General features: G+C 43.5%; 1 protein-coding gene across 10 annotated transcripts in view; it reads right to left on the minus strand.

Moving 5' to 3' along the window:
* MACF1 (microtubule actin crosslinking factor 1) overlaps positions 1-20,159 on the minus strand; it is a 339,058-nt gene that overhangs the window by 203,963 nt on the left and 114,936 nt on the right. For all 10 annotated transcript variants that reach the window (XM_054512972.2, XM_054512971.2, XM_054512970.2 and 7 more), the window contains exon 2: positions 3,829-3,890. In XM_054512972.2, coding sequence (XP_054368947.2) covers positions 3,829-3,890 — 62 coding nt within the window. The remainder of the gene's footprint in view (positions 1-3,828; positions 3,891-20,159) is intronic.

The following is a 20,159-nucleotide window of genomic DNA, read 5'->3' on the forward strand; positions in this document are numbered from 1 at the left end:
CAGTTTGGAGGCTTGCATTCTAAATTAGGTTATTTATATATTACAGATGTCAACAGCCTTAACAAACCTCTTTTAAGAATGGACCAGCAGTGTTCTCGACTAATAAAGAGGAATTAATTTGCTTATTCCACAACAAACTGTTTCCCATAGAGATAGCTGGGGATCCAAGAGATCCTAGGTCAACTCAATCCAGAACTTGAGAGGCTTGGTTGCTTTGATCTTATATCCATCTACTTGCCAACAGCCACATTAATCTGGGTGTACCTGGGGAGCATGGCAAGGGATGCCTGAATTACAAAAAACAAATCTCAGTCCATATTTCTCAGCCCAAAGTTCAAAGAATACCAGCATGGAGCAATGATTCTGATTAGCAGTGAATCCCTCTCTCTGAAATATCCCAAGATGAGAAAATGTTGTTGGAACTATAAGGCTGGGGGTCCGAGAAGAGAGGGAAAATAGCCAGGGACTGAAATAAAGCTCTGGCTGGCCTCCAGTTTCTAACAATGCCCTGTTGTGTTCATCTCCTCGTTTCTCCCTCCCTGGGCCTCCTGTCATCACGCAGCACTGAGGCAGAGGTCCAACCGGCAACAGCGGAGAGCCAGGGCATTTGTGTTCAACTACAAAGTTTAGGGGGCAAGCCTGAGTCAGGATAAATTCAGTTCTTCCAATTGTTAGAGAGGAGGCACGAAAGAATATGTTGGGGGCATCTTTAGTAGAAAGAACAGGTAATTTGAATCATAAGACTCATGAGTGGTCCCTCGCTCCCTCCTTCACTAGCTGTATGGTCTTGGGAAGGTCACTTTACCCCTTCTAATTCTCACTTTCCTTAGTTGGGAAAACTGAGAGGATGAAATACCTTTACCTCCTTCAGAGTTATCATAAGAATCAAGCCAGACAGGAATGTGCTTTGTAACCTATAAAACACTATTAAAATATTATTTACTTAAGGCAACAAATCCTGGGTATTTCTCATATTTGTGGTGCAGTATGTGGTAGAGAAAGTAATACAATACAGTCGAGCCGTCGGTGAGCACGCTGATAGGGGAGACCAATGCGCGAACACACAAGGCATCACTTCAAAGTGGCGTGGAAGAGAGAGAGAGCTGAGATTAATTTGGTCTGAGGACTGGAGGTTAGATTCTCAGGAAGGTGATATTGGACGTGGGCCTTGAAGGGTAAGTGGGTGATGGCCAGGCAGAGGAGATTGGGACGTGCATTCTAGGGAGAGAGATGAATAAGCAGAGGTGTGGAAGCACACAGTGTTTAGGGAGCGGTGACTTATCTCATGTGGCCACAACACAGGCTACACAGGGGACAATGCCTGCAAATGAAGCTGGGCAGCTTGGAACCAGGTTGTCAAGGACTCTGCATCATGACCAAGTTCTGCCATCAGCAAACTGGAGGCAAATGGTACATCTTGAAGGAATTAGAGGAAAATAGCAGTTTTCTCTCTCTGTCTCTCTTCATTTCTCTTTATCCTGACACTAACAAAATAAGACACAATATCTGCCTTCAAGCTAGAATCAACAGAAAGATATAGAACGTATACATGTGCTGTAACAGAAGTACGTAAGGAATACGGTGAGGGCACAAAGAAAAGGGTAGTCAACTCCATATGGGAGATTCAGGAAAATATCTATTGAGATGGTGTTAAATTGGCGTTACGCAGGCAGAACAGAGATTGGAGAAGGCTCCACACAGAGGGAGCGGCATGAGCAAGGATATGTCATAAAATAGCATGCACATGGCTCTTAGCACGGCACATGGTTCAGCAAGTGCCTGAGGTATAAAGGGAATTCGACACTATGAGCCTGGAAGGGTAGGGAGAAGGCAGAACATTACTACAGATGTTAAGAGCACAAGTTTTAGACTTTAGGTTGCCTGAATTCTAAAATTTCAGTTCTGCCTCTTTATAGTGGCATGACCTTGAACAAGTAAACTTCTCTAAAGTTCATTTTCCTCATTGATAAAATGGGAAAGTTGAAAGAGTCCACAACATAAGTTCACTGAGGAGTAAAGAAGCTAATCCACGTAGAGGACTTAGTCCAGAATGTCAGCTTTACGGTAAGCAAACTATTACTACTATTTGCGTTATCAGTGTTACTACAGAAAACCTTACTAGGAACTATTACAGTGATCGAGGCAAGCTGAAAAGGCCCTGGACTAGGCAGAGGTCATGGGGATAGAGAAGTCAGGTGCAAGCATTTTTCTGAATTGGAAGTGATTGATTGGAGCTGGTGACAAGGGAGATGATGGGCAGACTGAAAAGAGTTCTAGATTTCTAATTTGGATAGCTAAGTACGTGAATGAAAATATTTAGCAATTTGGGATGTGTTGAATACGGGATACGTCTGGGTGACATCCAGATGAACATGCCCAGTACACTGTCTTTGGCTTAGGAAAGAATATAGGACATGGCTCTATTGTTACGTCCTTATCCAGATCTTGTACTTTGAAAACTGCCCTCACCTGCAGTCCCCATTAAACAGTGGCCCTCAGGAGCCATGCTGATTTATGTAACCATCTCCCTTGCCATAGATTACTGAGCTATAGATGGACACCTGACCCATGGAGGAAAAGAACATCCCAGCCAATCAGATTTTCTGTGTTTGGCGTAGCCACAAATTACATCACCATTTGAGAGGCAGCCACCACAGCTTTCACACAAGCAATGGCAGAAGCAATGAATGTAGGAGACATACGGAAAGAAAGAAAAACAAGACAACACAAAGGCCTCAATAACAAGAGGGAGTAGCCGCCTGATAATGTTTAGTTTTCATAAAGCCTCGCTGCATCCAGACACCAGATTTGGGATCACTTCATATGCTTTTTCTACTTGGGCTTCCTTGCATTCCACATCACCAGTGATCCGTGTGCCTAACACACATGAGACTGCCCAAAAGAGTACAGAGAACAAAACAAGAAATTGGGTAAGGTTAGGACCCTGGGGACCAGCAACATGGAGGAGTCAGAGAAAGAAAAAGGCATTCATAGAGGAAAGAGGTAATTCAGGAAAAAGCAGTGTGTTAGAAGCCAACATAAGAGTCGGTTTTAAGGAAGAATAAGTTAGTCAACAGTATCAGATGCTGTGGAGAAATCAAGTAAGAGGAAGATAAAACTAGGCTACTGGATATGGCAATTAAGAGGTCACTGATGACCTTTCCCAGAGCAGTAATCAATATAACTCAAAATTATGTGAATTATTTGAGTAATTATTATATACTATTCAAAAACGTTGTTTTCAAATCTGGACTTCACATTAGTCATACTGCTTATCCTTAGGTGGGCTTTTAACATGCCTCTGCCTTGGTTTCTCCTCTATTTAAAAACAGTGATAAAATCTCCCCCCAGTCTTAGCCATTCTGGAGTGTTCTGCATCTTAAACTGCATGGTGGTTATAATGTATATATATACACATGCAAAAATTGCTTAAACTAAACATTTAAGATTTGTGCACTTAGAAAGAGAACAAAAACCTCTCTGCCCCATCCTTACACAGTAATCAGATCTAGAAATAAAAATAAAGAAGGGAGCTTATAAAATAATTTGTAAAGCTAGGAACAAAAGTGTTCTTTGAATCCAGGAATCACCCCCTGGTATCCTCACCTCAACATTCTGAGGTAATGGCATTTATTACTATCCTCTCCAAGAAACTGATCAGTACAAGTTTCCACACTGTTATGACTATGTTCGTTATTTTTAAAAAGTCACATGGGTATCTCCATCGAGCACATGACAAGCAATCTGAACTATCCATGAGGAGGGACTGACAGATCCAGCTAAGAGCAGCCAGAGGTGCTAGGGCAGGCATCTCCAAAGGAGTCCTACCTTCATCAGGTGCTTGTTGACCCACTTGGTGAACGTCTTCTTCTGAACACGGTCCCGTTCATCTGTAAAGGAAACACAGAGAAGGCACTGGCTTAGCATGGCCCGGATAAGTTGCCCTACCCCTGCTTCATCCACACCCCAGCTTCTCCGTGGACAGTGGAGATAGTTTCCACAGACCCAAGAAAAGTGTCTTGTTGTTTGGAAGATTTGGCCTGTCTGAACTTCCTCTTCTGTCCTGACCATCTTGCCACTTTATAGATTAGACAGAATCATATGCCTCAAAACCATGCCATGGCAAAGTCTCCTTAGCATCATAATCTGGGGAGTGAGTGAGTCTCTGCTTCCCCCAAAGCAACCTCCAAGAAGCCAAAGCTGTGAACACCACCTGCAGAAGACGTCGAGTGGCCTTGGCATTTGGGTCACTCATACTGCAACGGTTCCATCTTCCTCTTCACATACGGATCTGCCGGACCAGTGCTCTCTTCCCACCCTCTCTTGCCCCGGTTTCTACCCCTAGCTCCCGTTTCCTCAGCAGCCATTACCAACCAGGCAACCCCGGAAAGCTGCTCAGTTTACCTGCACTACACATCTCCCCCACCTCTTCTCCCAAGTCTTACAGAGCCACTCCTTTGTAGGCACACTCTCCTTCATTCTCAGTTGTTTTTTTTTTTTTTAAAGATTTTTATTTATTTATTTGAGACAGAGAGAATGAGAGAGAGAGAGCACATGAGAGGGAGGAGGGTCAGAGGGAGAAGCAGGCTCCCCGCCGAGCAGGGAGCCCGATGCGGGACTCGATCCAGGGACTCCAGGATCATGACCTGAGCCGAAGGCAGTCGCTTAACCAACTGAGCCACCCAGGCGCCCCTCATTCTCAGTTTTGTGCACCTCATTCACAAAAACATGACTGCCAATACTTGGCAATCACTGCTCCAGAGGCCCGGTCCTGCAGAGGACTCCTTTTCTCCCACATCTCCAATTCCCCGAGCACTTCAGACCACTGATCCATCAGCCCTGCTCCTTTTCTTCTATTTGAAGCCTATGCCATCCCCCTATTTTATTCAAATCATGCTTGCTGTCATCGACCACTCCCTGCTGCCTGCTCCCCTCCTAGTGGCAAATCTACCTTAAACTCCCAACAACTTAGTTCACATTTACTATCTCCACATGCATCCTCTGGCATCATCCTTGACTTACTTCATCTCCAGTTCATATCCAGCCACCACACTGTCACACTGCATTCCTGCTCCAAACACACCTCCTTAGCAGTCATCCTAATCATTCCCAAGCTTTATCACTCCATTCTTATTTTATCCCTTTTATTAAGAGAATCTAAGCTTATCCTGGTCTATGCTAGACAACACAGTTAAGCAATTAAAGCTGCCATCACTAATCCCCCAGGACCTGTCACCTGCCTAACCTTCTACCACTAAGTTCACCATGACAATCTAAGAACCCGAATTACCACCATTGCTCGACTCTTCCATTATTTCTCCAAGTCAGAGGAGCATTTCAGAAGAAAGTGGCAGAATTAAAGAACTCTGGTTCACTAGTATTCAGCACAAACATCAGTGAGGTCTTCCCTCCCTACAGCCCAGTTACTCCCTTCTAACTGACTGCCTAGTAAGAGCCACATAGCTACCGTTCTGAACAATGCTGACATTCTCTCTCCACTTCCAGGTGAATGTACTACCTACTCACATTTCTGAGTTTATAGCCATTCAGTATTACCGCATCCCTGTCTTTGCTCTTAACTTCACATCCTTCTTTTCAGCCTTGAATCTTTTCCTGCTTTGCAAGGAACAGTGATCTCTTCCTATTATATACCACAGAACTTGAGAATTACAATTAGTTATCTAGTCTTATTCCCTGCTGAAACATGATTCCCTTCAACAACAAAGAATCACCTGTTCAGGGTTGAAAGGTCTGCCCAAATCCTGCATAACTCTATAATATTCCCGATACTTAAAACTCAATAGAGAATTCACTACCTCCTAAAGCAATATATAGATTTAATAGTTCTATAAATGTCATCATTTGCTTCCTTATAAATTCTCCCTACTGGCTCTCGTTTGGAACTGTTAGACTTTTTTTTAAGTGTAGGCTACTTTTCACTTTTTTTTTTTTTTTAAAGATTTTATTTATTTGAGAGAGAGAGAGCAAGAGTAGGGTGAGGGGCAGAGGGAGAAGCAGACTTCCTGCTGAGGAGGGAGCCTGATGTGGGGCTGGAGCCCTATGTGGTCTGGATCCCAGAATCACGACCCCAGCCCAAGGCAGATGCTTAAGGCACTGGGCCACCCAGGCGCCCCAGGCTACCTTTCACTTAATAGAGCCCTGCAAGTATTCGAAGCGGGATTTTTATTAGATTTGACCACTATCATTCATTCCACCATATTTTGATCTTTTTAGACACTGATTCAATTATCCAACATCTTCATTATCCTTTCCAAGCCTGTGTCATCTACAGACTGAATGAGAATCAGCTCACAACTGCAGTCTCATCTAAATCACTAACACTGCTCACACTATTTTCTCTTCACCGCATGCTACTCTCTCTCCCTCTCTACCTCTCCAAATAGTACTCTTTTTTAAAAAAGATTTTATTTATTTGTTTATTTGAATGTAGTCCCCGATGCCGGGCCCAATTCCATGACCCCGAGATCATGATATGAACCAAAATCAAGAGTTGGATGCTCAATTGACTGAGCCACCCAGGCACCCCGGCACCCCAAATACTGTTTACTCTTTAAAATCTAGTTCATTCATTCACTCATTTCTTCTTTGAATACAACTTTATTAAGGACCTACATGATTGGAAGAGCCTGTCTTTGACTCTGACAATAGGTACCAAAGTCACTCCCCAGCTCATGCTCTCTCTTGCTCTCTCTCAAATAAATAAATAAAATCTTTAAAATGAAAAAATAGGGGCGCCTGGGTGGCTCAGTTGTTAAGCGTCTGCCTTTGGCTCAGGTTATGATCCCAGGGTCCTGGAATCAAGCCCCACATCGGGCTTCCTGCTCGGCAGGAAGCCTGCTTCTCCCTCTCCCACTCCTCTGCTTGTGTTCCCTCTCTCGCTGTGTCTCTCTCTGCCAAATAAATAAAATCTTTAAAAATAAATAAATAAATAAATAAGAAAAAGAAAAAATAGATACCAAAGTCATAGTCCCTATCTTAAAAGAGATGACAGTCGGGGTGCCTGGCTGGCTCAGTTGGTGGAGCATGCAACTCCTGATCTTGGGGTCATGTGTTCAAGTCCCACACTGGGTGTGGAGCCTACTTTTAAAAATAATAAAATAGGGGCGCCTGGGTGGCTCAGTCGTTAAGTGTCTGCCTTCGGCTTAGGTCATGATCTCAGGGTCCTGGGATCGAGCCCCACTCGGGCTCCCTGCTCTGCAGGAAGCCTGCTTCTCCCTCTCCCACTCCCCCTGCTTGTGTTCCCTCTCTCGCTGTGCCTCTCTCTGTCAAATAAATAAATAAAATCTTAAAAAATAAATAAAAGTAAAAATAATAAAATAGATGACAGTCTAGCAGAAAAAAGAATTAACTTCCGTGCAGTTTGATACGTGCTATAAACAGAGCTAAGCACAGAGTGCTCAAGAACAGAAGAAAAATGGTTAAGCTACCTGAATAGGAGAGGGAAACATGGGCAGTTAGTGAAAGGTTCCAGAGGAATGAATCTAATTAAACCTTAAAAGATGAGTAGAAGTTAGCCAAGAATTTAAAGGGAAGGGACAAAGCTACTACATGCAAATTTCACCTAATGCAAATTCATGGAGACAACCAGGAGCTTATGTTCAGAGAAGTGCACAGAATCAAGGATGGTTGAAAGACAGGATGTGTATTAGGTAATGGAGAGACTTAAAACTAGATAGGATGGCATGGGCCAAATCATGACCTTTTTTACAAGCTAATGAGTCCAAACTTTACCACTAAGAAATTGGTAGAAGGTGAAGGTGAAGGAAAGCTTCAAAAGATTTTAAATAGGAGATGACATGATCAGATGTGTGCTTGAGAAAAATTACTCTGGCAGCCTTTCCTGACAACTCCAGGTCTCAACAGTCTCTTTGTCCTATAAATTTTTATGGTACTTACTATGCTAATCACTCAATCAGCACTTAATATAGTTACACAGAGAGTCCTGAACTTTTAATATGCTTATTCTTACAGCACCAATGAGATCACTAACTCCTTAAGGAAAGAGATCATGCTTTACTTTCTGTATCTGCCAAAGCTGCTAACAGCTACAGCTCTGCAGGATATGACCTAAAACAAAAATTTCTTGACTGGCCAATATACGATTAGAAGACTGGCTAATGAAACACAGAATGAAATCAGAGTTGAGTTACCTACGGAAAAAAGTCCAGTATGTAAGAAACCCCAACACCCCAATAAGTGTCTCTTGTGTGCTGAAACATGCAGCCATGATGGGAAAACAAAATTAAAGCCAACTAAAAGTTCTGCCCCCTTACATTTCACCACTACCAGACCCATTCTGCCTCACTACATTAATACCTTCATAACCAAGATTGACCATTTCCAGTTTTACAAAATTCTCACTCTGGAGACACAAGTTTTCCTTGTTATTTTTCTTTTCAGAACTTATTTAAAAAGTTGTATGTGTTTGCCATGACAGGTTAAATAATACATAGATGGAAAAGGAAAAGTTAACAAATTTCCTTTTATTTTTTTTTTTAAAGATTTTATTATTTATTTGACAGAGAGAGACACAGCGAGAGAGGGGATACAAACAGGGGGAGTGGGAGAGGGAGAAGCAGGCCTCCCGCCGAGTAGGGAGCCCGATGCGGGGCTCGATCCCAGGACCCTGGGATCATGACCTGAGCTGAAGGCAGACGCTTAACCACTGAGCCACCCAGGCGCCCCAACAAATTTCCTTTTAAACTAATCAACATTTTAAAGAAGGCGCAGGGGGTACCTGAATGGCTGTCAGTTAAGCATCTGACTCTTGATCTCAGCTCAGGTCTTGATCTCAGGGTTGTGAGTTCGAGCCCTGTGTGTACACACACACGTACACACACACACACACAAGAAGAGGCGGAATTCATGGGATTTCTTTTTAGTCCACTGCCTCTTATTTTAGACCTGAAGATGCGAAGGGCACAATGGACGCTGGTCCATCTTACTGTTTCCAATAGCTAAAAAACGGACTTTCAGTTCAGCGGCAAGAGGTCCAGGTATTTATTCGGATCATAATTACTAAGGGAAACATGATTACAAGCTCTTCTTTTTTTTTTTTTTTAAGATTTTATTTATTTATCTGAGAGAGAGAATGGGAGAGAGAGAGAGCATGAGAGTGGGGAGAGTCAGAGGGAGAAGCAGACTCCCCGCTGAGCGGGGAGCGGATGTGGGACTCGATCCCGGGACTCCAGAATCATGACCTGAGCCGAAGGCAGTCACCCAACCGACTGAGCCACCCAGGCGCCCTACAAGCTCTTCTTAATACCAGCTAGCCTGCTTTAGAGCTGAGCCGTAAGTTCCTCAGAAAAGGGTTTTATGGAACAACTGTGCCCCCAAGCTGAAGGATCCTTTTTTTAGGATCCTGTGTTGCAGACCCATCAAGTACATGCAAGTTCTTTCCTGATTTAAGCATTAAGACAAGAGGATAGATACTGCAGTGCCTGGGGTTTGAGATCATAATATTTTAGCAAGGAAATTCACTACAGAAGCCAAAGAACAACCAACTATTAAACTTTCAGAATGCGCCAAACAGCTCAGACTTCCAAATTTTTTAAGTTTTAGGTTTGGCTCCCTACACATAAATCCCTAATTTAATTGCAGGCCCAGCAAAGATCATTTTACCTAACACTGGAGGTAGAATTTTCAAGATACCCCAGTCAATTTAACAAAGGCCATACTCTTTGATGCTTCTTATAAACTTGGCTGTACCAAAGGCTATGAACTGCCAACAAAGAACCCAACTGCCCACTGAGAAATTCTAAGATTGAACATATTTTTTTTTTTTTAAAGATTTTATTTATTTACTTGACAGAGAGAGACACAGCGAGAGAGGGAACACAGGCAGGGGGAGTGGGAGAGGGAGAAGCAGGCTTCCCGCCGAGCAGGGAGCCCAATCCCAGGACCCTGGGATCATGACCTGAGCTGAAGGCAGACGCTTAACGACTGAGCCACCCAGGCGCCCCTAAGATTGAACATATTGAGGCACCAATGAATGATGTGGGGGTTACTTAATTAGAAGGATTTAATACTTGTTTCCAACTTTTATTAAAAGCCATTACAGTCCACCAAGCTACCAATACATACCCCAATTTTCTTTGTTTTAGTTTCACCTGCAGAGATGTCCTTTGGAAACTTAGGCAAGTCCTTCCACCTAAAATCTGGATCCCACCTCTTCCCTTCTCTTTGGGAACCTTAATCCAACAATTATCCCCTAGCTTGTATATCTTTAACTTCTCTCTTTCCTTTCCCCTTGGCTTCCTGAACAAGTATGATGACAATGCTGTCTCCATCTCCTCACCTCCTATTCCCCCCATGTGACCTGTGTGGCTTTGAGCCCCACAAATTCACTGAAATTGCTTTCTCCACAATCACCTACCTAACTGCCAACTCAGAAGACACTGCTGATCATTCCTTCACCTTTTAAACTCACTCTCCCTCTTGAATCTGAGACTCCATTCCACCCTAGTGTTCCTCCTTCCTCTTTGGTTATTCCTTCTCTTCTGCTCACTCCTTAAATGTTTACTCATCCTTAGCCTTCTTTCCTTCTTTTGGTATTACAGGTTTTTAAGATATCCATGGACCCACAGGTCCATAGATGGGTTTGGAGAGTGATGCCGTGAACCACCTAAAACTGCATGTAAAATTTTGGGTGTTATGCGCATGGTGGGAGGGGAATAAAAACCCATAGTTTAAAGAAAAAAAAAAAAGGAGGGGCACCTGGGTGGCTCAGTCAGTTGAGAGGCTGCCTGCAGCTCAGAACATGATCCCAGGGTCCTGGAATCAAGCCCCGCATCAGGCTCCCTGCTGAGTAGGGAGCCTGCTTCTCCCTCTCCCTCTGCTACCCCTGCTGCTTGTGCTCTCTCTCTCTCTCTCTCAAATAAATAAAATCTTAAAAAAAAAAAAAAAAAGGTTATGAAGAGCAGTTCTCCCCATTCTCCCAGAATAATTTTATCTACTCCTATGGTTCGAACTGTAACTGATCATTTTCAAATCCGTATCTTTAGCTCAGGCTTTCATCCTAAATACCACTTTCATATGTCTAATTGCCTCCTAAACATTTCTTGCTCGTCTCAAACTCAACTTGTCTAAAACTGAACTCTTTTCTCTCTGCTTCTAACAGGATTCCCTGCTCTAATCCATCTGTTATGGCCTGAGCGTTTGTATTTCCTCCCCTAAATTCGTATGTTGAAATCTTAATCCCCACTGTGATAGCATCAGGTGAGGCCTTTGGGGCATGAATGGGTCATGAGGGTGGTCCTTATAAAAGGACCCCAAGACAGCTCTCTCTCCCTCTTTCTGCCATGTGAGGGTACAGAGAGGATGACAGCTACCTATGATCCGGGAAGAGGGCCTGCACCAGACACCAAATCTACAGCTGCCTTGATCTTAAGACTTCCAGCCTCCAGAACTGTGAGAAATAAAGGTGTGTTGCTGAAGCCACCACATCTGTGGCCCAAACTAAGACGCCATCCTTCTCAATTCTGCCAGTAATCTTTCTAACAAAACTGATCTGTTACTCTGCCTTAAGACCTTTCAGTGACTCCTCATCCTCTTAATATTTTTTTTTAAGATTTTTATTTATTTTTTGACAGAGAGAGAGAGACAGTGAGAGAGGGAACACAAGCAGGGGGAGTGGGAGAGGGAGAAGCAGGCTTCCCGCAGAGCAGGGAGCCCGATGCGGGGCTCGATCCCAGGACCCTGGGATCATGACCTGAGCCAAAGGCAGACGCTTAACGACTGAGCCACCCAGGCGCCCCCTTTTAATTTTTTTTTTTTAAGATTTTATTTATTTGACAGAGAGACACAGCGGGAGAGGAAACACAAGCAGGGGTAGTGGGAGAGGGAGAAGCAGGTTTCCCCGCGGGGCAGGGAGCCGTATGTGGGACTCGATCCCAGGACCCTGGGATCACGACCTGAGCTGAAGGCAGTCACTTAGTGACTGAGCCACCCAGGCGTCCCTCTGCCACTGAACTTTAACTGAAGAGCAAGGGACTGAGAATTACTATACAACTTGACAAAATTATTTTTTTAAACTTTTTTTTAAAAATGAACTTTTTTTTAAAGATTTTATTTATTTATTTATTCGACAGAGAGAGACACAGTGAGAGAGGGAACACAAGCAGGGGGAGTGGGAGAGGGAGAAGCAGGCTTCCCGCTGAGCAGGGAGCCCGATGTGGGGCTCGATCCCAGGACCCTGGGATCACGACCTGAGCTGAAGGCAGACACTAAACAGCTGAGCCACCCAGGTGCCTGCCCCTCATCCTCTTAATATTAATAGTTAACGTTTACTGAACACCTGCTTATGTGCGACATGCCTCATGTATATCGTTTCTAATGCTCAACAACCCTGAAAGCTAGGTATTATTTTACTGGAAAGATAAAGCCTAGAGATGTTAAGTAATTTGTCCGAGATCACAAGGTAGGTAAAGAACTACCTGAACTCAGCTCCATTGGATTCCAAAGCCTGATGCCTCCATTCAGGATAATATTCAAACTTTTTACCTTGGCATCTAAAACCCATTATCATGTGGTGCCTGCCTGCCACTCATCACTCTCTACCCTTTCATAAAAATTCTTTCAGCCTTGCTGAACATTCTTGCCCAAATGTAATCTTGCCCTTGTATTCACTGTTCCCTCTGCGTGGAATATAGCTCCCCCCTTGTCTGTCTACTCATTGCTCTGTATTCAATTAAACCATCACTTATTCCAGGAGCTTTTCTTACCCCTTACACACACTAGTTTAGCTGATCTTTCTCTTGTGCTTATTGCAAGGTATTATTGTTTACGTGTCTATTTGCCCTACTCTACTAGGAGCAATTTGAGAATAGGCCTAGGTTGGAATTAAAGCCTGCATTTGGGGTGTAAAGCTCTGTGTTCTAATCCAACATAGCTGATAACATCGTCCCAGTGCATTATAAATCATTACAAAAGCAAATAAAAGAAGAACTTCTGCTTGTTTCCCTGAGGGCCACAGAAAAATCACAAATGGGGCGCCTGGGTGACTCAGTTGGTTAAGCAACTGCCTTCGGCTCAGGTCATGATCCTGGAGTCCCGGGATCGAGTCCCACATCGGGCTCCCTGCTCAGCGGGGGGTCTGCTTCCCCCTCTGCTCTCTTCCCCCTCGTGCTCTCTGTCTCTCATTCACTCTCTCTCAAATAAATAAATAAAATCTTTAAAAAAAAAATTAAAAAAAAAAAAGAAAAATCACAAATGGTTCTAGAAGCCCAATGGGGCACCTGGGTGGCTCAGTTGGTAAGTGTCTGCCTTTGGCTCAGGTCATGATCTCAGGGTCCCGGTATCAAATCCCAGGTGTCAGGCTCCCTGCTCAGCCGGGAGTCTGCTTCTCTCTCTCCCTCTGCCCCTGCCCCTACTCGTGTGCGCGGGCTCGCTCTCTCTCATAAATAAATAAAATCTAGGGGAAAAAAAAGAAAAAGAAGAAGAAAAAGCCCAAGAGGCACCAACCTCCTGAAAATTTTAAAAATGAGATACATGAGCTGACAGAGAAAGGAAATAGTCAGATTAGGCCCATTCCTTGACCTCATGAAATTTACAATCTAGTAGCAAACACCAATATATAAATAATTAACAATAATATCAAGCAAATGAAACACCAAATACAAGCTACACAAAATGATGCTGATAATAACAGTTAATTAATTCTGACAGAGGTGTAGGAGGAGAGTTCATGGAAGGCATAGTGTTTGAACTAAACCTTGGATAACAATTAGGATTTGGGCAGCACAAATGGAGTTAAGGAATTCCAAACTGAAGAAGAAGTATGAGCAGCAATTCGGAGACATGTAAGTACACAGGATGTGTTTCAGGGAATAGCACAGGTATGCAAAGCATACATTTAGCAATTTAATGAGAAAGGAAGCTTGCAAGGTCATATGAGGTTAAATCACTCCAGAAAACTGATCTACTTAATTCAGTAAATAAAATGATACCACTGAGATTTTTTTTAAAGATTTACTTATTTATTTGAGAGAGAAAAAAGGAGCACAAGCAGGATGAGGGGCAGGGGGAGAGGGAGACAAAGTCTCAAGCAGACTCCACACTGAGCACAAAGCCTGACACAGGGCTCTATCTCATGACCCTGAGATCACGACCTGAGCTGAAAACAAGAGCTGGACACTTAACCAACTGCACCATCCAGGCGCCCCAAGATTTTTTGAACCAGAAGGTATTCTGAAAAGATTAATCTGGCATTGGACCGAAGGCCAGTCTGCAGCAGAGAGACACAAGAACCAGCTAGAGGTCTACTTAATGACAAACCAAGAAAAAAATCTAAGAGTATGAACTAGGGCAGAGACAGCAAGGATATAAAGAGGGCAGGCAGATCCATAAGATAATGTAGAGGCAGAAACAACAGCCCTTAAATACTGACTAGATGTGTCAAGGAAAGGCAAGGTTCAAAATAATTCTAATGTTTCTAGTCAATAAATGTTGGTCAACTAATGTTTCCAGCAACTGGGAGGAGTGGTATCTTGAGATTAGGAAAGTAGAGGAGGCACAGATTGGGTGTTGGGTAGGTTGGGTAAAGCAGAAGAAAAATAATGAGGTGTTAGCAGACCTTCTTGCTGACAGCTGGAACGTTAGGTCTAGAGTTCAGAAGAGCAGTCAGAATTGAGGCTACAGATTTGAAGCTAACAGTTGACAGCTGTGGCTGTGGCTGTGGCAAGTTCAGCAGACAGCCTATCTCAACAAATCTGAAATCACCACTTTGCCCATATTATCCCTCTACTCAAAAATCCTTTAGTGGCTCCCAGAAGACCAAGTCCAGGTCCTTTGTTTCCATAGTCTGCTGTGTACAACCCTTTGAAATTCAGTTCTGGTTTTTATTCCCTGTGTGTTAGGTGGTTGGAGGAGATAGATACGTGGCCTCTGACCTGAAGAAATTTACAATCTACTCTTCCAACTTTATCTTTGGGCTCTCCCCTGCATGACTCAACTACAACCATTCTGATATCATTGTTTCCAAACATAACTTGCACATTCTTGTCTTTGTTGCCCCTACTGGAATATCTGGTCTCCCTCTTTTTCAGTTATCTAAGTTAGAGCCTCCTTACAAGGTCCAGCTGAAGTCCCACTTCTCCCTTTGTATCTTTCCACCTATGCCAGCCACTTCTAGATGCCTGCAGGTGCCTGTGTTTATTCAGTTTACTTGGCACCAAGCATACAAAACCTATTGTTAGATACCTCTCTATGTAAATCCTATTTATCTGAACTTTAGCTCTTTGGAGTCAAGAACCATGTTTTAAATTTCCTTAAATATCCAACATTTAAGACAATAATGGATACTCAAGAATACTCATTCATTTAACAAATATATACTGAAAGCCCACTCACTATGTGCCAAGGTTATATCTACAAGGACATTTTAAGAGGTATTTTCAAAGTCAGACTAAGAAGTATTCCCAAATGATAATTAAAAGACTGCTTTTCAGCAGGGAGCAGGGATTTCCATTCAGATGTCCCGTCTACAGTTACAGCTTTCCTAAATTCTTCTTGCCATGTCTGGACCCAGGAGACTTTGCACCACTTCGTGTAAGCTCAAAGAAAATGGGCTGAAGAAATAGACCCATAAATACAGAGGGGTTGCCAGAGGGGAAGGGGGTGTGGGGATGGGCAAAACAGGCGAAGAGGAGTGGGAGATACAGGATTTCTATGGAATGAATAAGTCATGGGAATAAAAGATATGGCAGAGGCAATATAGTCAATAATTTTGTAATAGCTTATGGTGACAGATGGTAGATACACTTGTGGTGAGATAGCAGAACATATAAACTTATTGAATCATACGTCTGAACCTAATGTAATATTATGTGCCAACTGTACTTCAAGAAGGAAGGAAGGGGGCGCCTGGGTGGCTCAGTCGTTGGGCTTCTGCCTTCAGCTCAGGTCATGATCCCAGGGTCCTGGGATGGAGCCCCGCATCGGGCTCCCTGCTCCGCGGGAAGCCTGCTCCTCCCTCTCCCACTCCCCCTGCTTGTGTTCCCTCTCTCGCTGTGTCTCTGTCAAATAAATAAATAAAATCTTTAAAAAAAAGAAAAGGAAGGAAGGAAGAAAGAAAGGGAGAGAAAGAAAGATACATAGATAGATGGAGATCAAGCAATTAACTGTGCTTACCAAAAATATACAACGGCACCAACATTATAAATGATTCCTATCCTCAGACATACATAAGTCAACTTCAGGAAATAAGACTGACCTAGAAATTGTGTTTACTCTGTGTCAGGCACTGTGCAAGGCCTGTTTCATTTAGTATTTGACTCAGTCCTCACAACTCTACCAGTACACACTATTTACCCTCATTTTTATAGTTCAAATTGAGGCTCAAAAAGGCTTATTAATAATTTGCCTGAAGTCACACAGTTAGCAAGTAGCAGAATTGAGATTCAAATCCAAGTCTGTCATGGACTTTTAACCACCACACCTACTGCCACCATGAAATTATTAGAAGGCAACACAATATCATCCTGTGTAATGACAGGCAGAAGGGAGGTGCAAACCATAACTGTAACTGGGATTCATGACAGGCATCTATCACCAAGGGTTGGACAGGCTTAGAATGTCTCAGTGAAGATGGAGAACTGGGAGCTTAGGGAGGTGATAATTCTAGAAACTTCAGTTCAAAATTAAAGTTTTATGTTATTTCTCAGGCAAACTGGAACTTTATTAATGGTAATTCTTTGCTCTATTGGGAATCTGAGAGTAAATGACAGAAGTTAGATAAATAAATAAGCCGGGAGTGGGGTGCCGGGTGGCTCAGTCTTTGGGCATCTGCCTTCGGCTCAGGTCATGATCCCAGGGTCCTGGGATCGAGCCCCGCATCGGGCTCCCTGCTCAGCAGGAAGCCTGCTTCTCCCTCTCCCACTCCCCCTGCTTGTGTTCCCTCTCTCCCTGTCTCTCTCTCTCTCTCTGTCAAATAAATAAATAAATAAATATCGAAAGAAAGAGAGAGAGAGAGAGAGAAAGAGAGAAAGAAAGAAAGAGAAAGAAAGAAAGAAAGAAAGAGGCGGGGAGTAATCATGGTGGCAAGAGAAATGAGACATAGAGATGGAGGGAGAGGCATAAAGGAGAAGGGAAGAGGGAGAAAAGCTATTCTATAGTTTCTTGAATATTCATTAGATTATCAGAAAAACTAAATCACAGATACAAAGAGATCAGAGGTTTAAGAATCCTCAAAATACATTCTGAAAGATGAAGAAATCCAAGCCCTAAGAGATTTAAGAAGTTGGATAAAGTGACACAGGGGCAGAATCAGGTCTGTAACTTGGATTTGCTGGCCTCTAGTCTATGATGCTTACCTTACAGAACACTCAGCTCCCCTCTCTGAATCTGAGTTTCATCTATAACGTTTTGAGTTTGGAGTAGGTCAATGGTTCCCAAAATACCAGTCTGTGAACTGATCATATCAAAATCACCTGCAGAGCTTACACTGGGCTAAGCACTTGAATATCATGTACTCCTCATAATGACTCTGAGTTAGGGTCTATTTAAATCCCCTTTTAAAAAACGAGGAAACTGAGGCATAGAAAGATTAAGCAATTCTCTCAGCTCATGTAGCTATTTAGTGGTAGAGCAGGAGCCCCAAGCAGACAGGTGATGCCGAAGTCCATTCTCTTAACGAAGTCCATTCTCTTAACGATTAGGTCACACTGCCTCGGGGGGATTAAACAGGGTACAATGAGAGAGAATGTTTTTGCCCCGAAAATTTCAATAAAGATTCTACACTTCCTTAAACTTCTCCGTTGATTACAGAAAAGGGGCCTTTTTATCTCCAAGCACTTTCAGAGGCAGAAGATTCTTTTCTCCAGATCTCAGGGAGGAAATCTCAATGATACCAGAAAGATAAAAGGCTAGACTGCATGGCAACAACAGACTAAAATGGCCCCTCCATGTGCCCCAAACATTATTATAATACCACCTTTGTTTCTCACAAAGCACTTAAATATCTGGCAGTACTAGCCTCCCGGTCAGGAGACAGAATCGGAACTGCAGCTCTGCTGACCCCTTCTGAGATTTCTGCTCTCTCCCCTTGATAAAACAGCTGGCAATTTCAATTTTAGTGAAAACCTGCCTCTTTGGGTCACAATTTTGTTCTGCTTCAGAGACTCAAGAATATAGTAACAAAAAAGATATTTTGATTATCAAAGTCGATGACCAATTCAGGAGTCCCCAAACCAGTAAATGTTCCAAAATAAATCAGATAACCTAACATAAAGCTGTCAACCTTTTCTTTTGCTAAGTAGGGATATCTAAAACCAAACTACGATCTAAAAACAACTCTTTCATAAAATAAAGGACATTTTAACATCAGAAAAGTAGGAAGGGCAATCCCAGAGTAAAGGACAGGTCTTTAAATGAGTTTCCGTTTATGAAAGGTACACTACTTTCTCCTTATCTCTTTCATTTTACCAAGAACTGATGAACTGATATCTCATTCCAGCACCAGTCCGTGCACCCTGCAGTTTGGGAAGCCAAAGAAACCTGTGGCCAAAAAGGCTGGGCCACTTGCTCAAGGTCACAGAACATGATTTAAATGAACTCTTGTCCTTTATCCAGGGAGATCTAAGTCACAGCCTATACAACACACCTCCTAGCCTGCAATTCTTCTTTAGGTCCTGTCCCCAGTCCCGTCCCCAGACCATCTTGGAGCCCTCCTCCCACCTCATAGCTGGCAGAAGAGAGTAAGTGAAAGAGGAAACCCAGGCCATGACTCCTCCCACCCACCCCCAATCCAGTCCGCTCAGAGGTGGACTCCGTGACCAACCAACTTCTGCTAAAAATACACCCTGGACTCTCAGAACTATGCCAACGTAACTTAAAAGTGGTTTCCTGATACAGGCAAAAAGAAGTGTGAGCATGAATTCAGTCTCTATAAAAAAGTCCCACACCCAAAGCTCAGGCTCTTAACTGCCAGTCACTACAAGCTTAAGAAGTTCCCCAGGAAGTAGGGCACCCGTCCATTCCCCTGCACATTTTAACACGCCCAAAGGCTGTAACACCCGCAAGACTTCAAAGCCCATATATTCCTAGAAGTCAATGAGAGCAAGGGCTATTTGGGATCCACAGGCCCAGACAGGGAAAAAACTTCACATACTAACCCATACAGCACATGCGGCAAATCAGGTGGGCGTTGAACTCGTGCTCATCTTGGTAACTAGGCCACATGGCACTCTCGTGTCTGCTGACCCCACCCAAAAGGAGGGTGTTCCAAAGAACCTCCAGCTAGTGGCTTGAGCACCCTCTGCAGCTCCTCAAAAAAGACTTCGAGGTAAACAGAGACAGATAGCCAAAGGGCTATTCGATGAGCAGAGAGAGACAGCAGAAGTACAGAGACGTGGCTCCACCCACCACTTCCTAATGACCTCCTCCTCCCCTTGAGGTCAGAGAGGAAGCTCCTCCCTAGGGCACTTCCAAAAACTGGGTTCAGGTCTTCAGGCAAAAAGTATCCTATTCAAAAGTGGCAGCAGCTCAGTGTTTTCAGACCAACAGCAGCATACAGAGGTGGGAGCTTCATATGAAAATGTCCAGCCAAGTTACTGAGTAAGCCTGAGCAGGTAGAAAGACTGGTCTTTGAGTTAGCCTCCATTTGCAGAGCAGAAGCTTGTGACCTGGTGAATCTTAGTTGCAGAAGAGCTGGTAAGGTAGAACGGCTTACTGCCAACTAAGGAACAGTACATCCATTGCCCAAAAAACTGCTCCTCTGGCTGGCCTCTTCTCAGGCAGAAGTACATATAAAGTTTTAACCAACTGAGAAGGTCCCACAATGGGAGAGACTATAATGGAGTGAATCCCATACACTGTCCACTGCCAACAGATTCCCAGATTCTAAATGGAGATTCATTTCCCCACATGTACAGCTGCCCAAAGGGAAGAGTCACAGTCTCTCCGCAATGACTCCACCTACTTCACAGGTTAGCCCAGCCCCAGCCAGTCTCTCAGGTAGATTAGCGGGGCTGATTTCACCAACTTCAAAAATACTGTTTGCTTGTTGCTCCATTCTTTGCCCTCACCCAGCCAGGAATGTCATCCCAAAGTCCCCTTCCTCTTCCCAGACCCTCCCACTCTGTCTCTGCAGTCAGTGCACTTAACTCAGCGGTGCCAGAGATCCCTTTCTCCATCAGTGAAAG

The sequence above is a fragment of the Mirounga angustirostris genome, unplaced genomic scaffold (genome assembly GCF_029215605.1).
Source record: "Mirounga angustirostris isolate CCGP_5_RB_7025 unplaced genomic scaffold, mMirAng1.0.hap1 SCAF_4, whole genome shotgun sequence".
Taxonomy (NCBI): Eukaryota; Metazoa; Chordata; class Mammalia; order Carnivora; family Phocidae; genus Mirounga; species Mirounga angustirostris.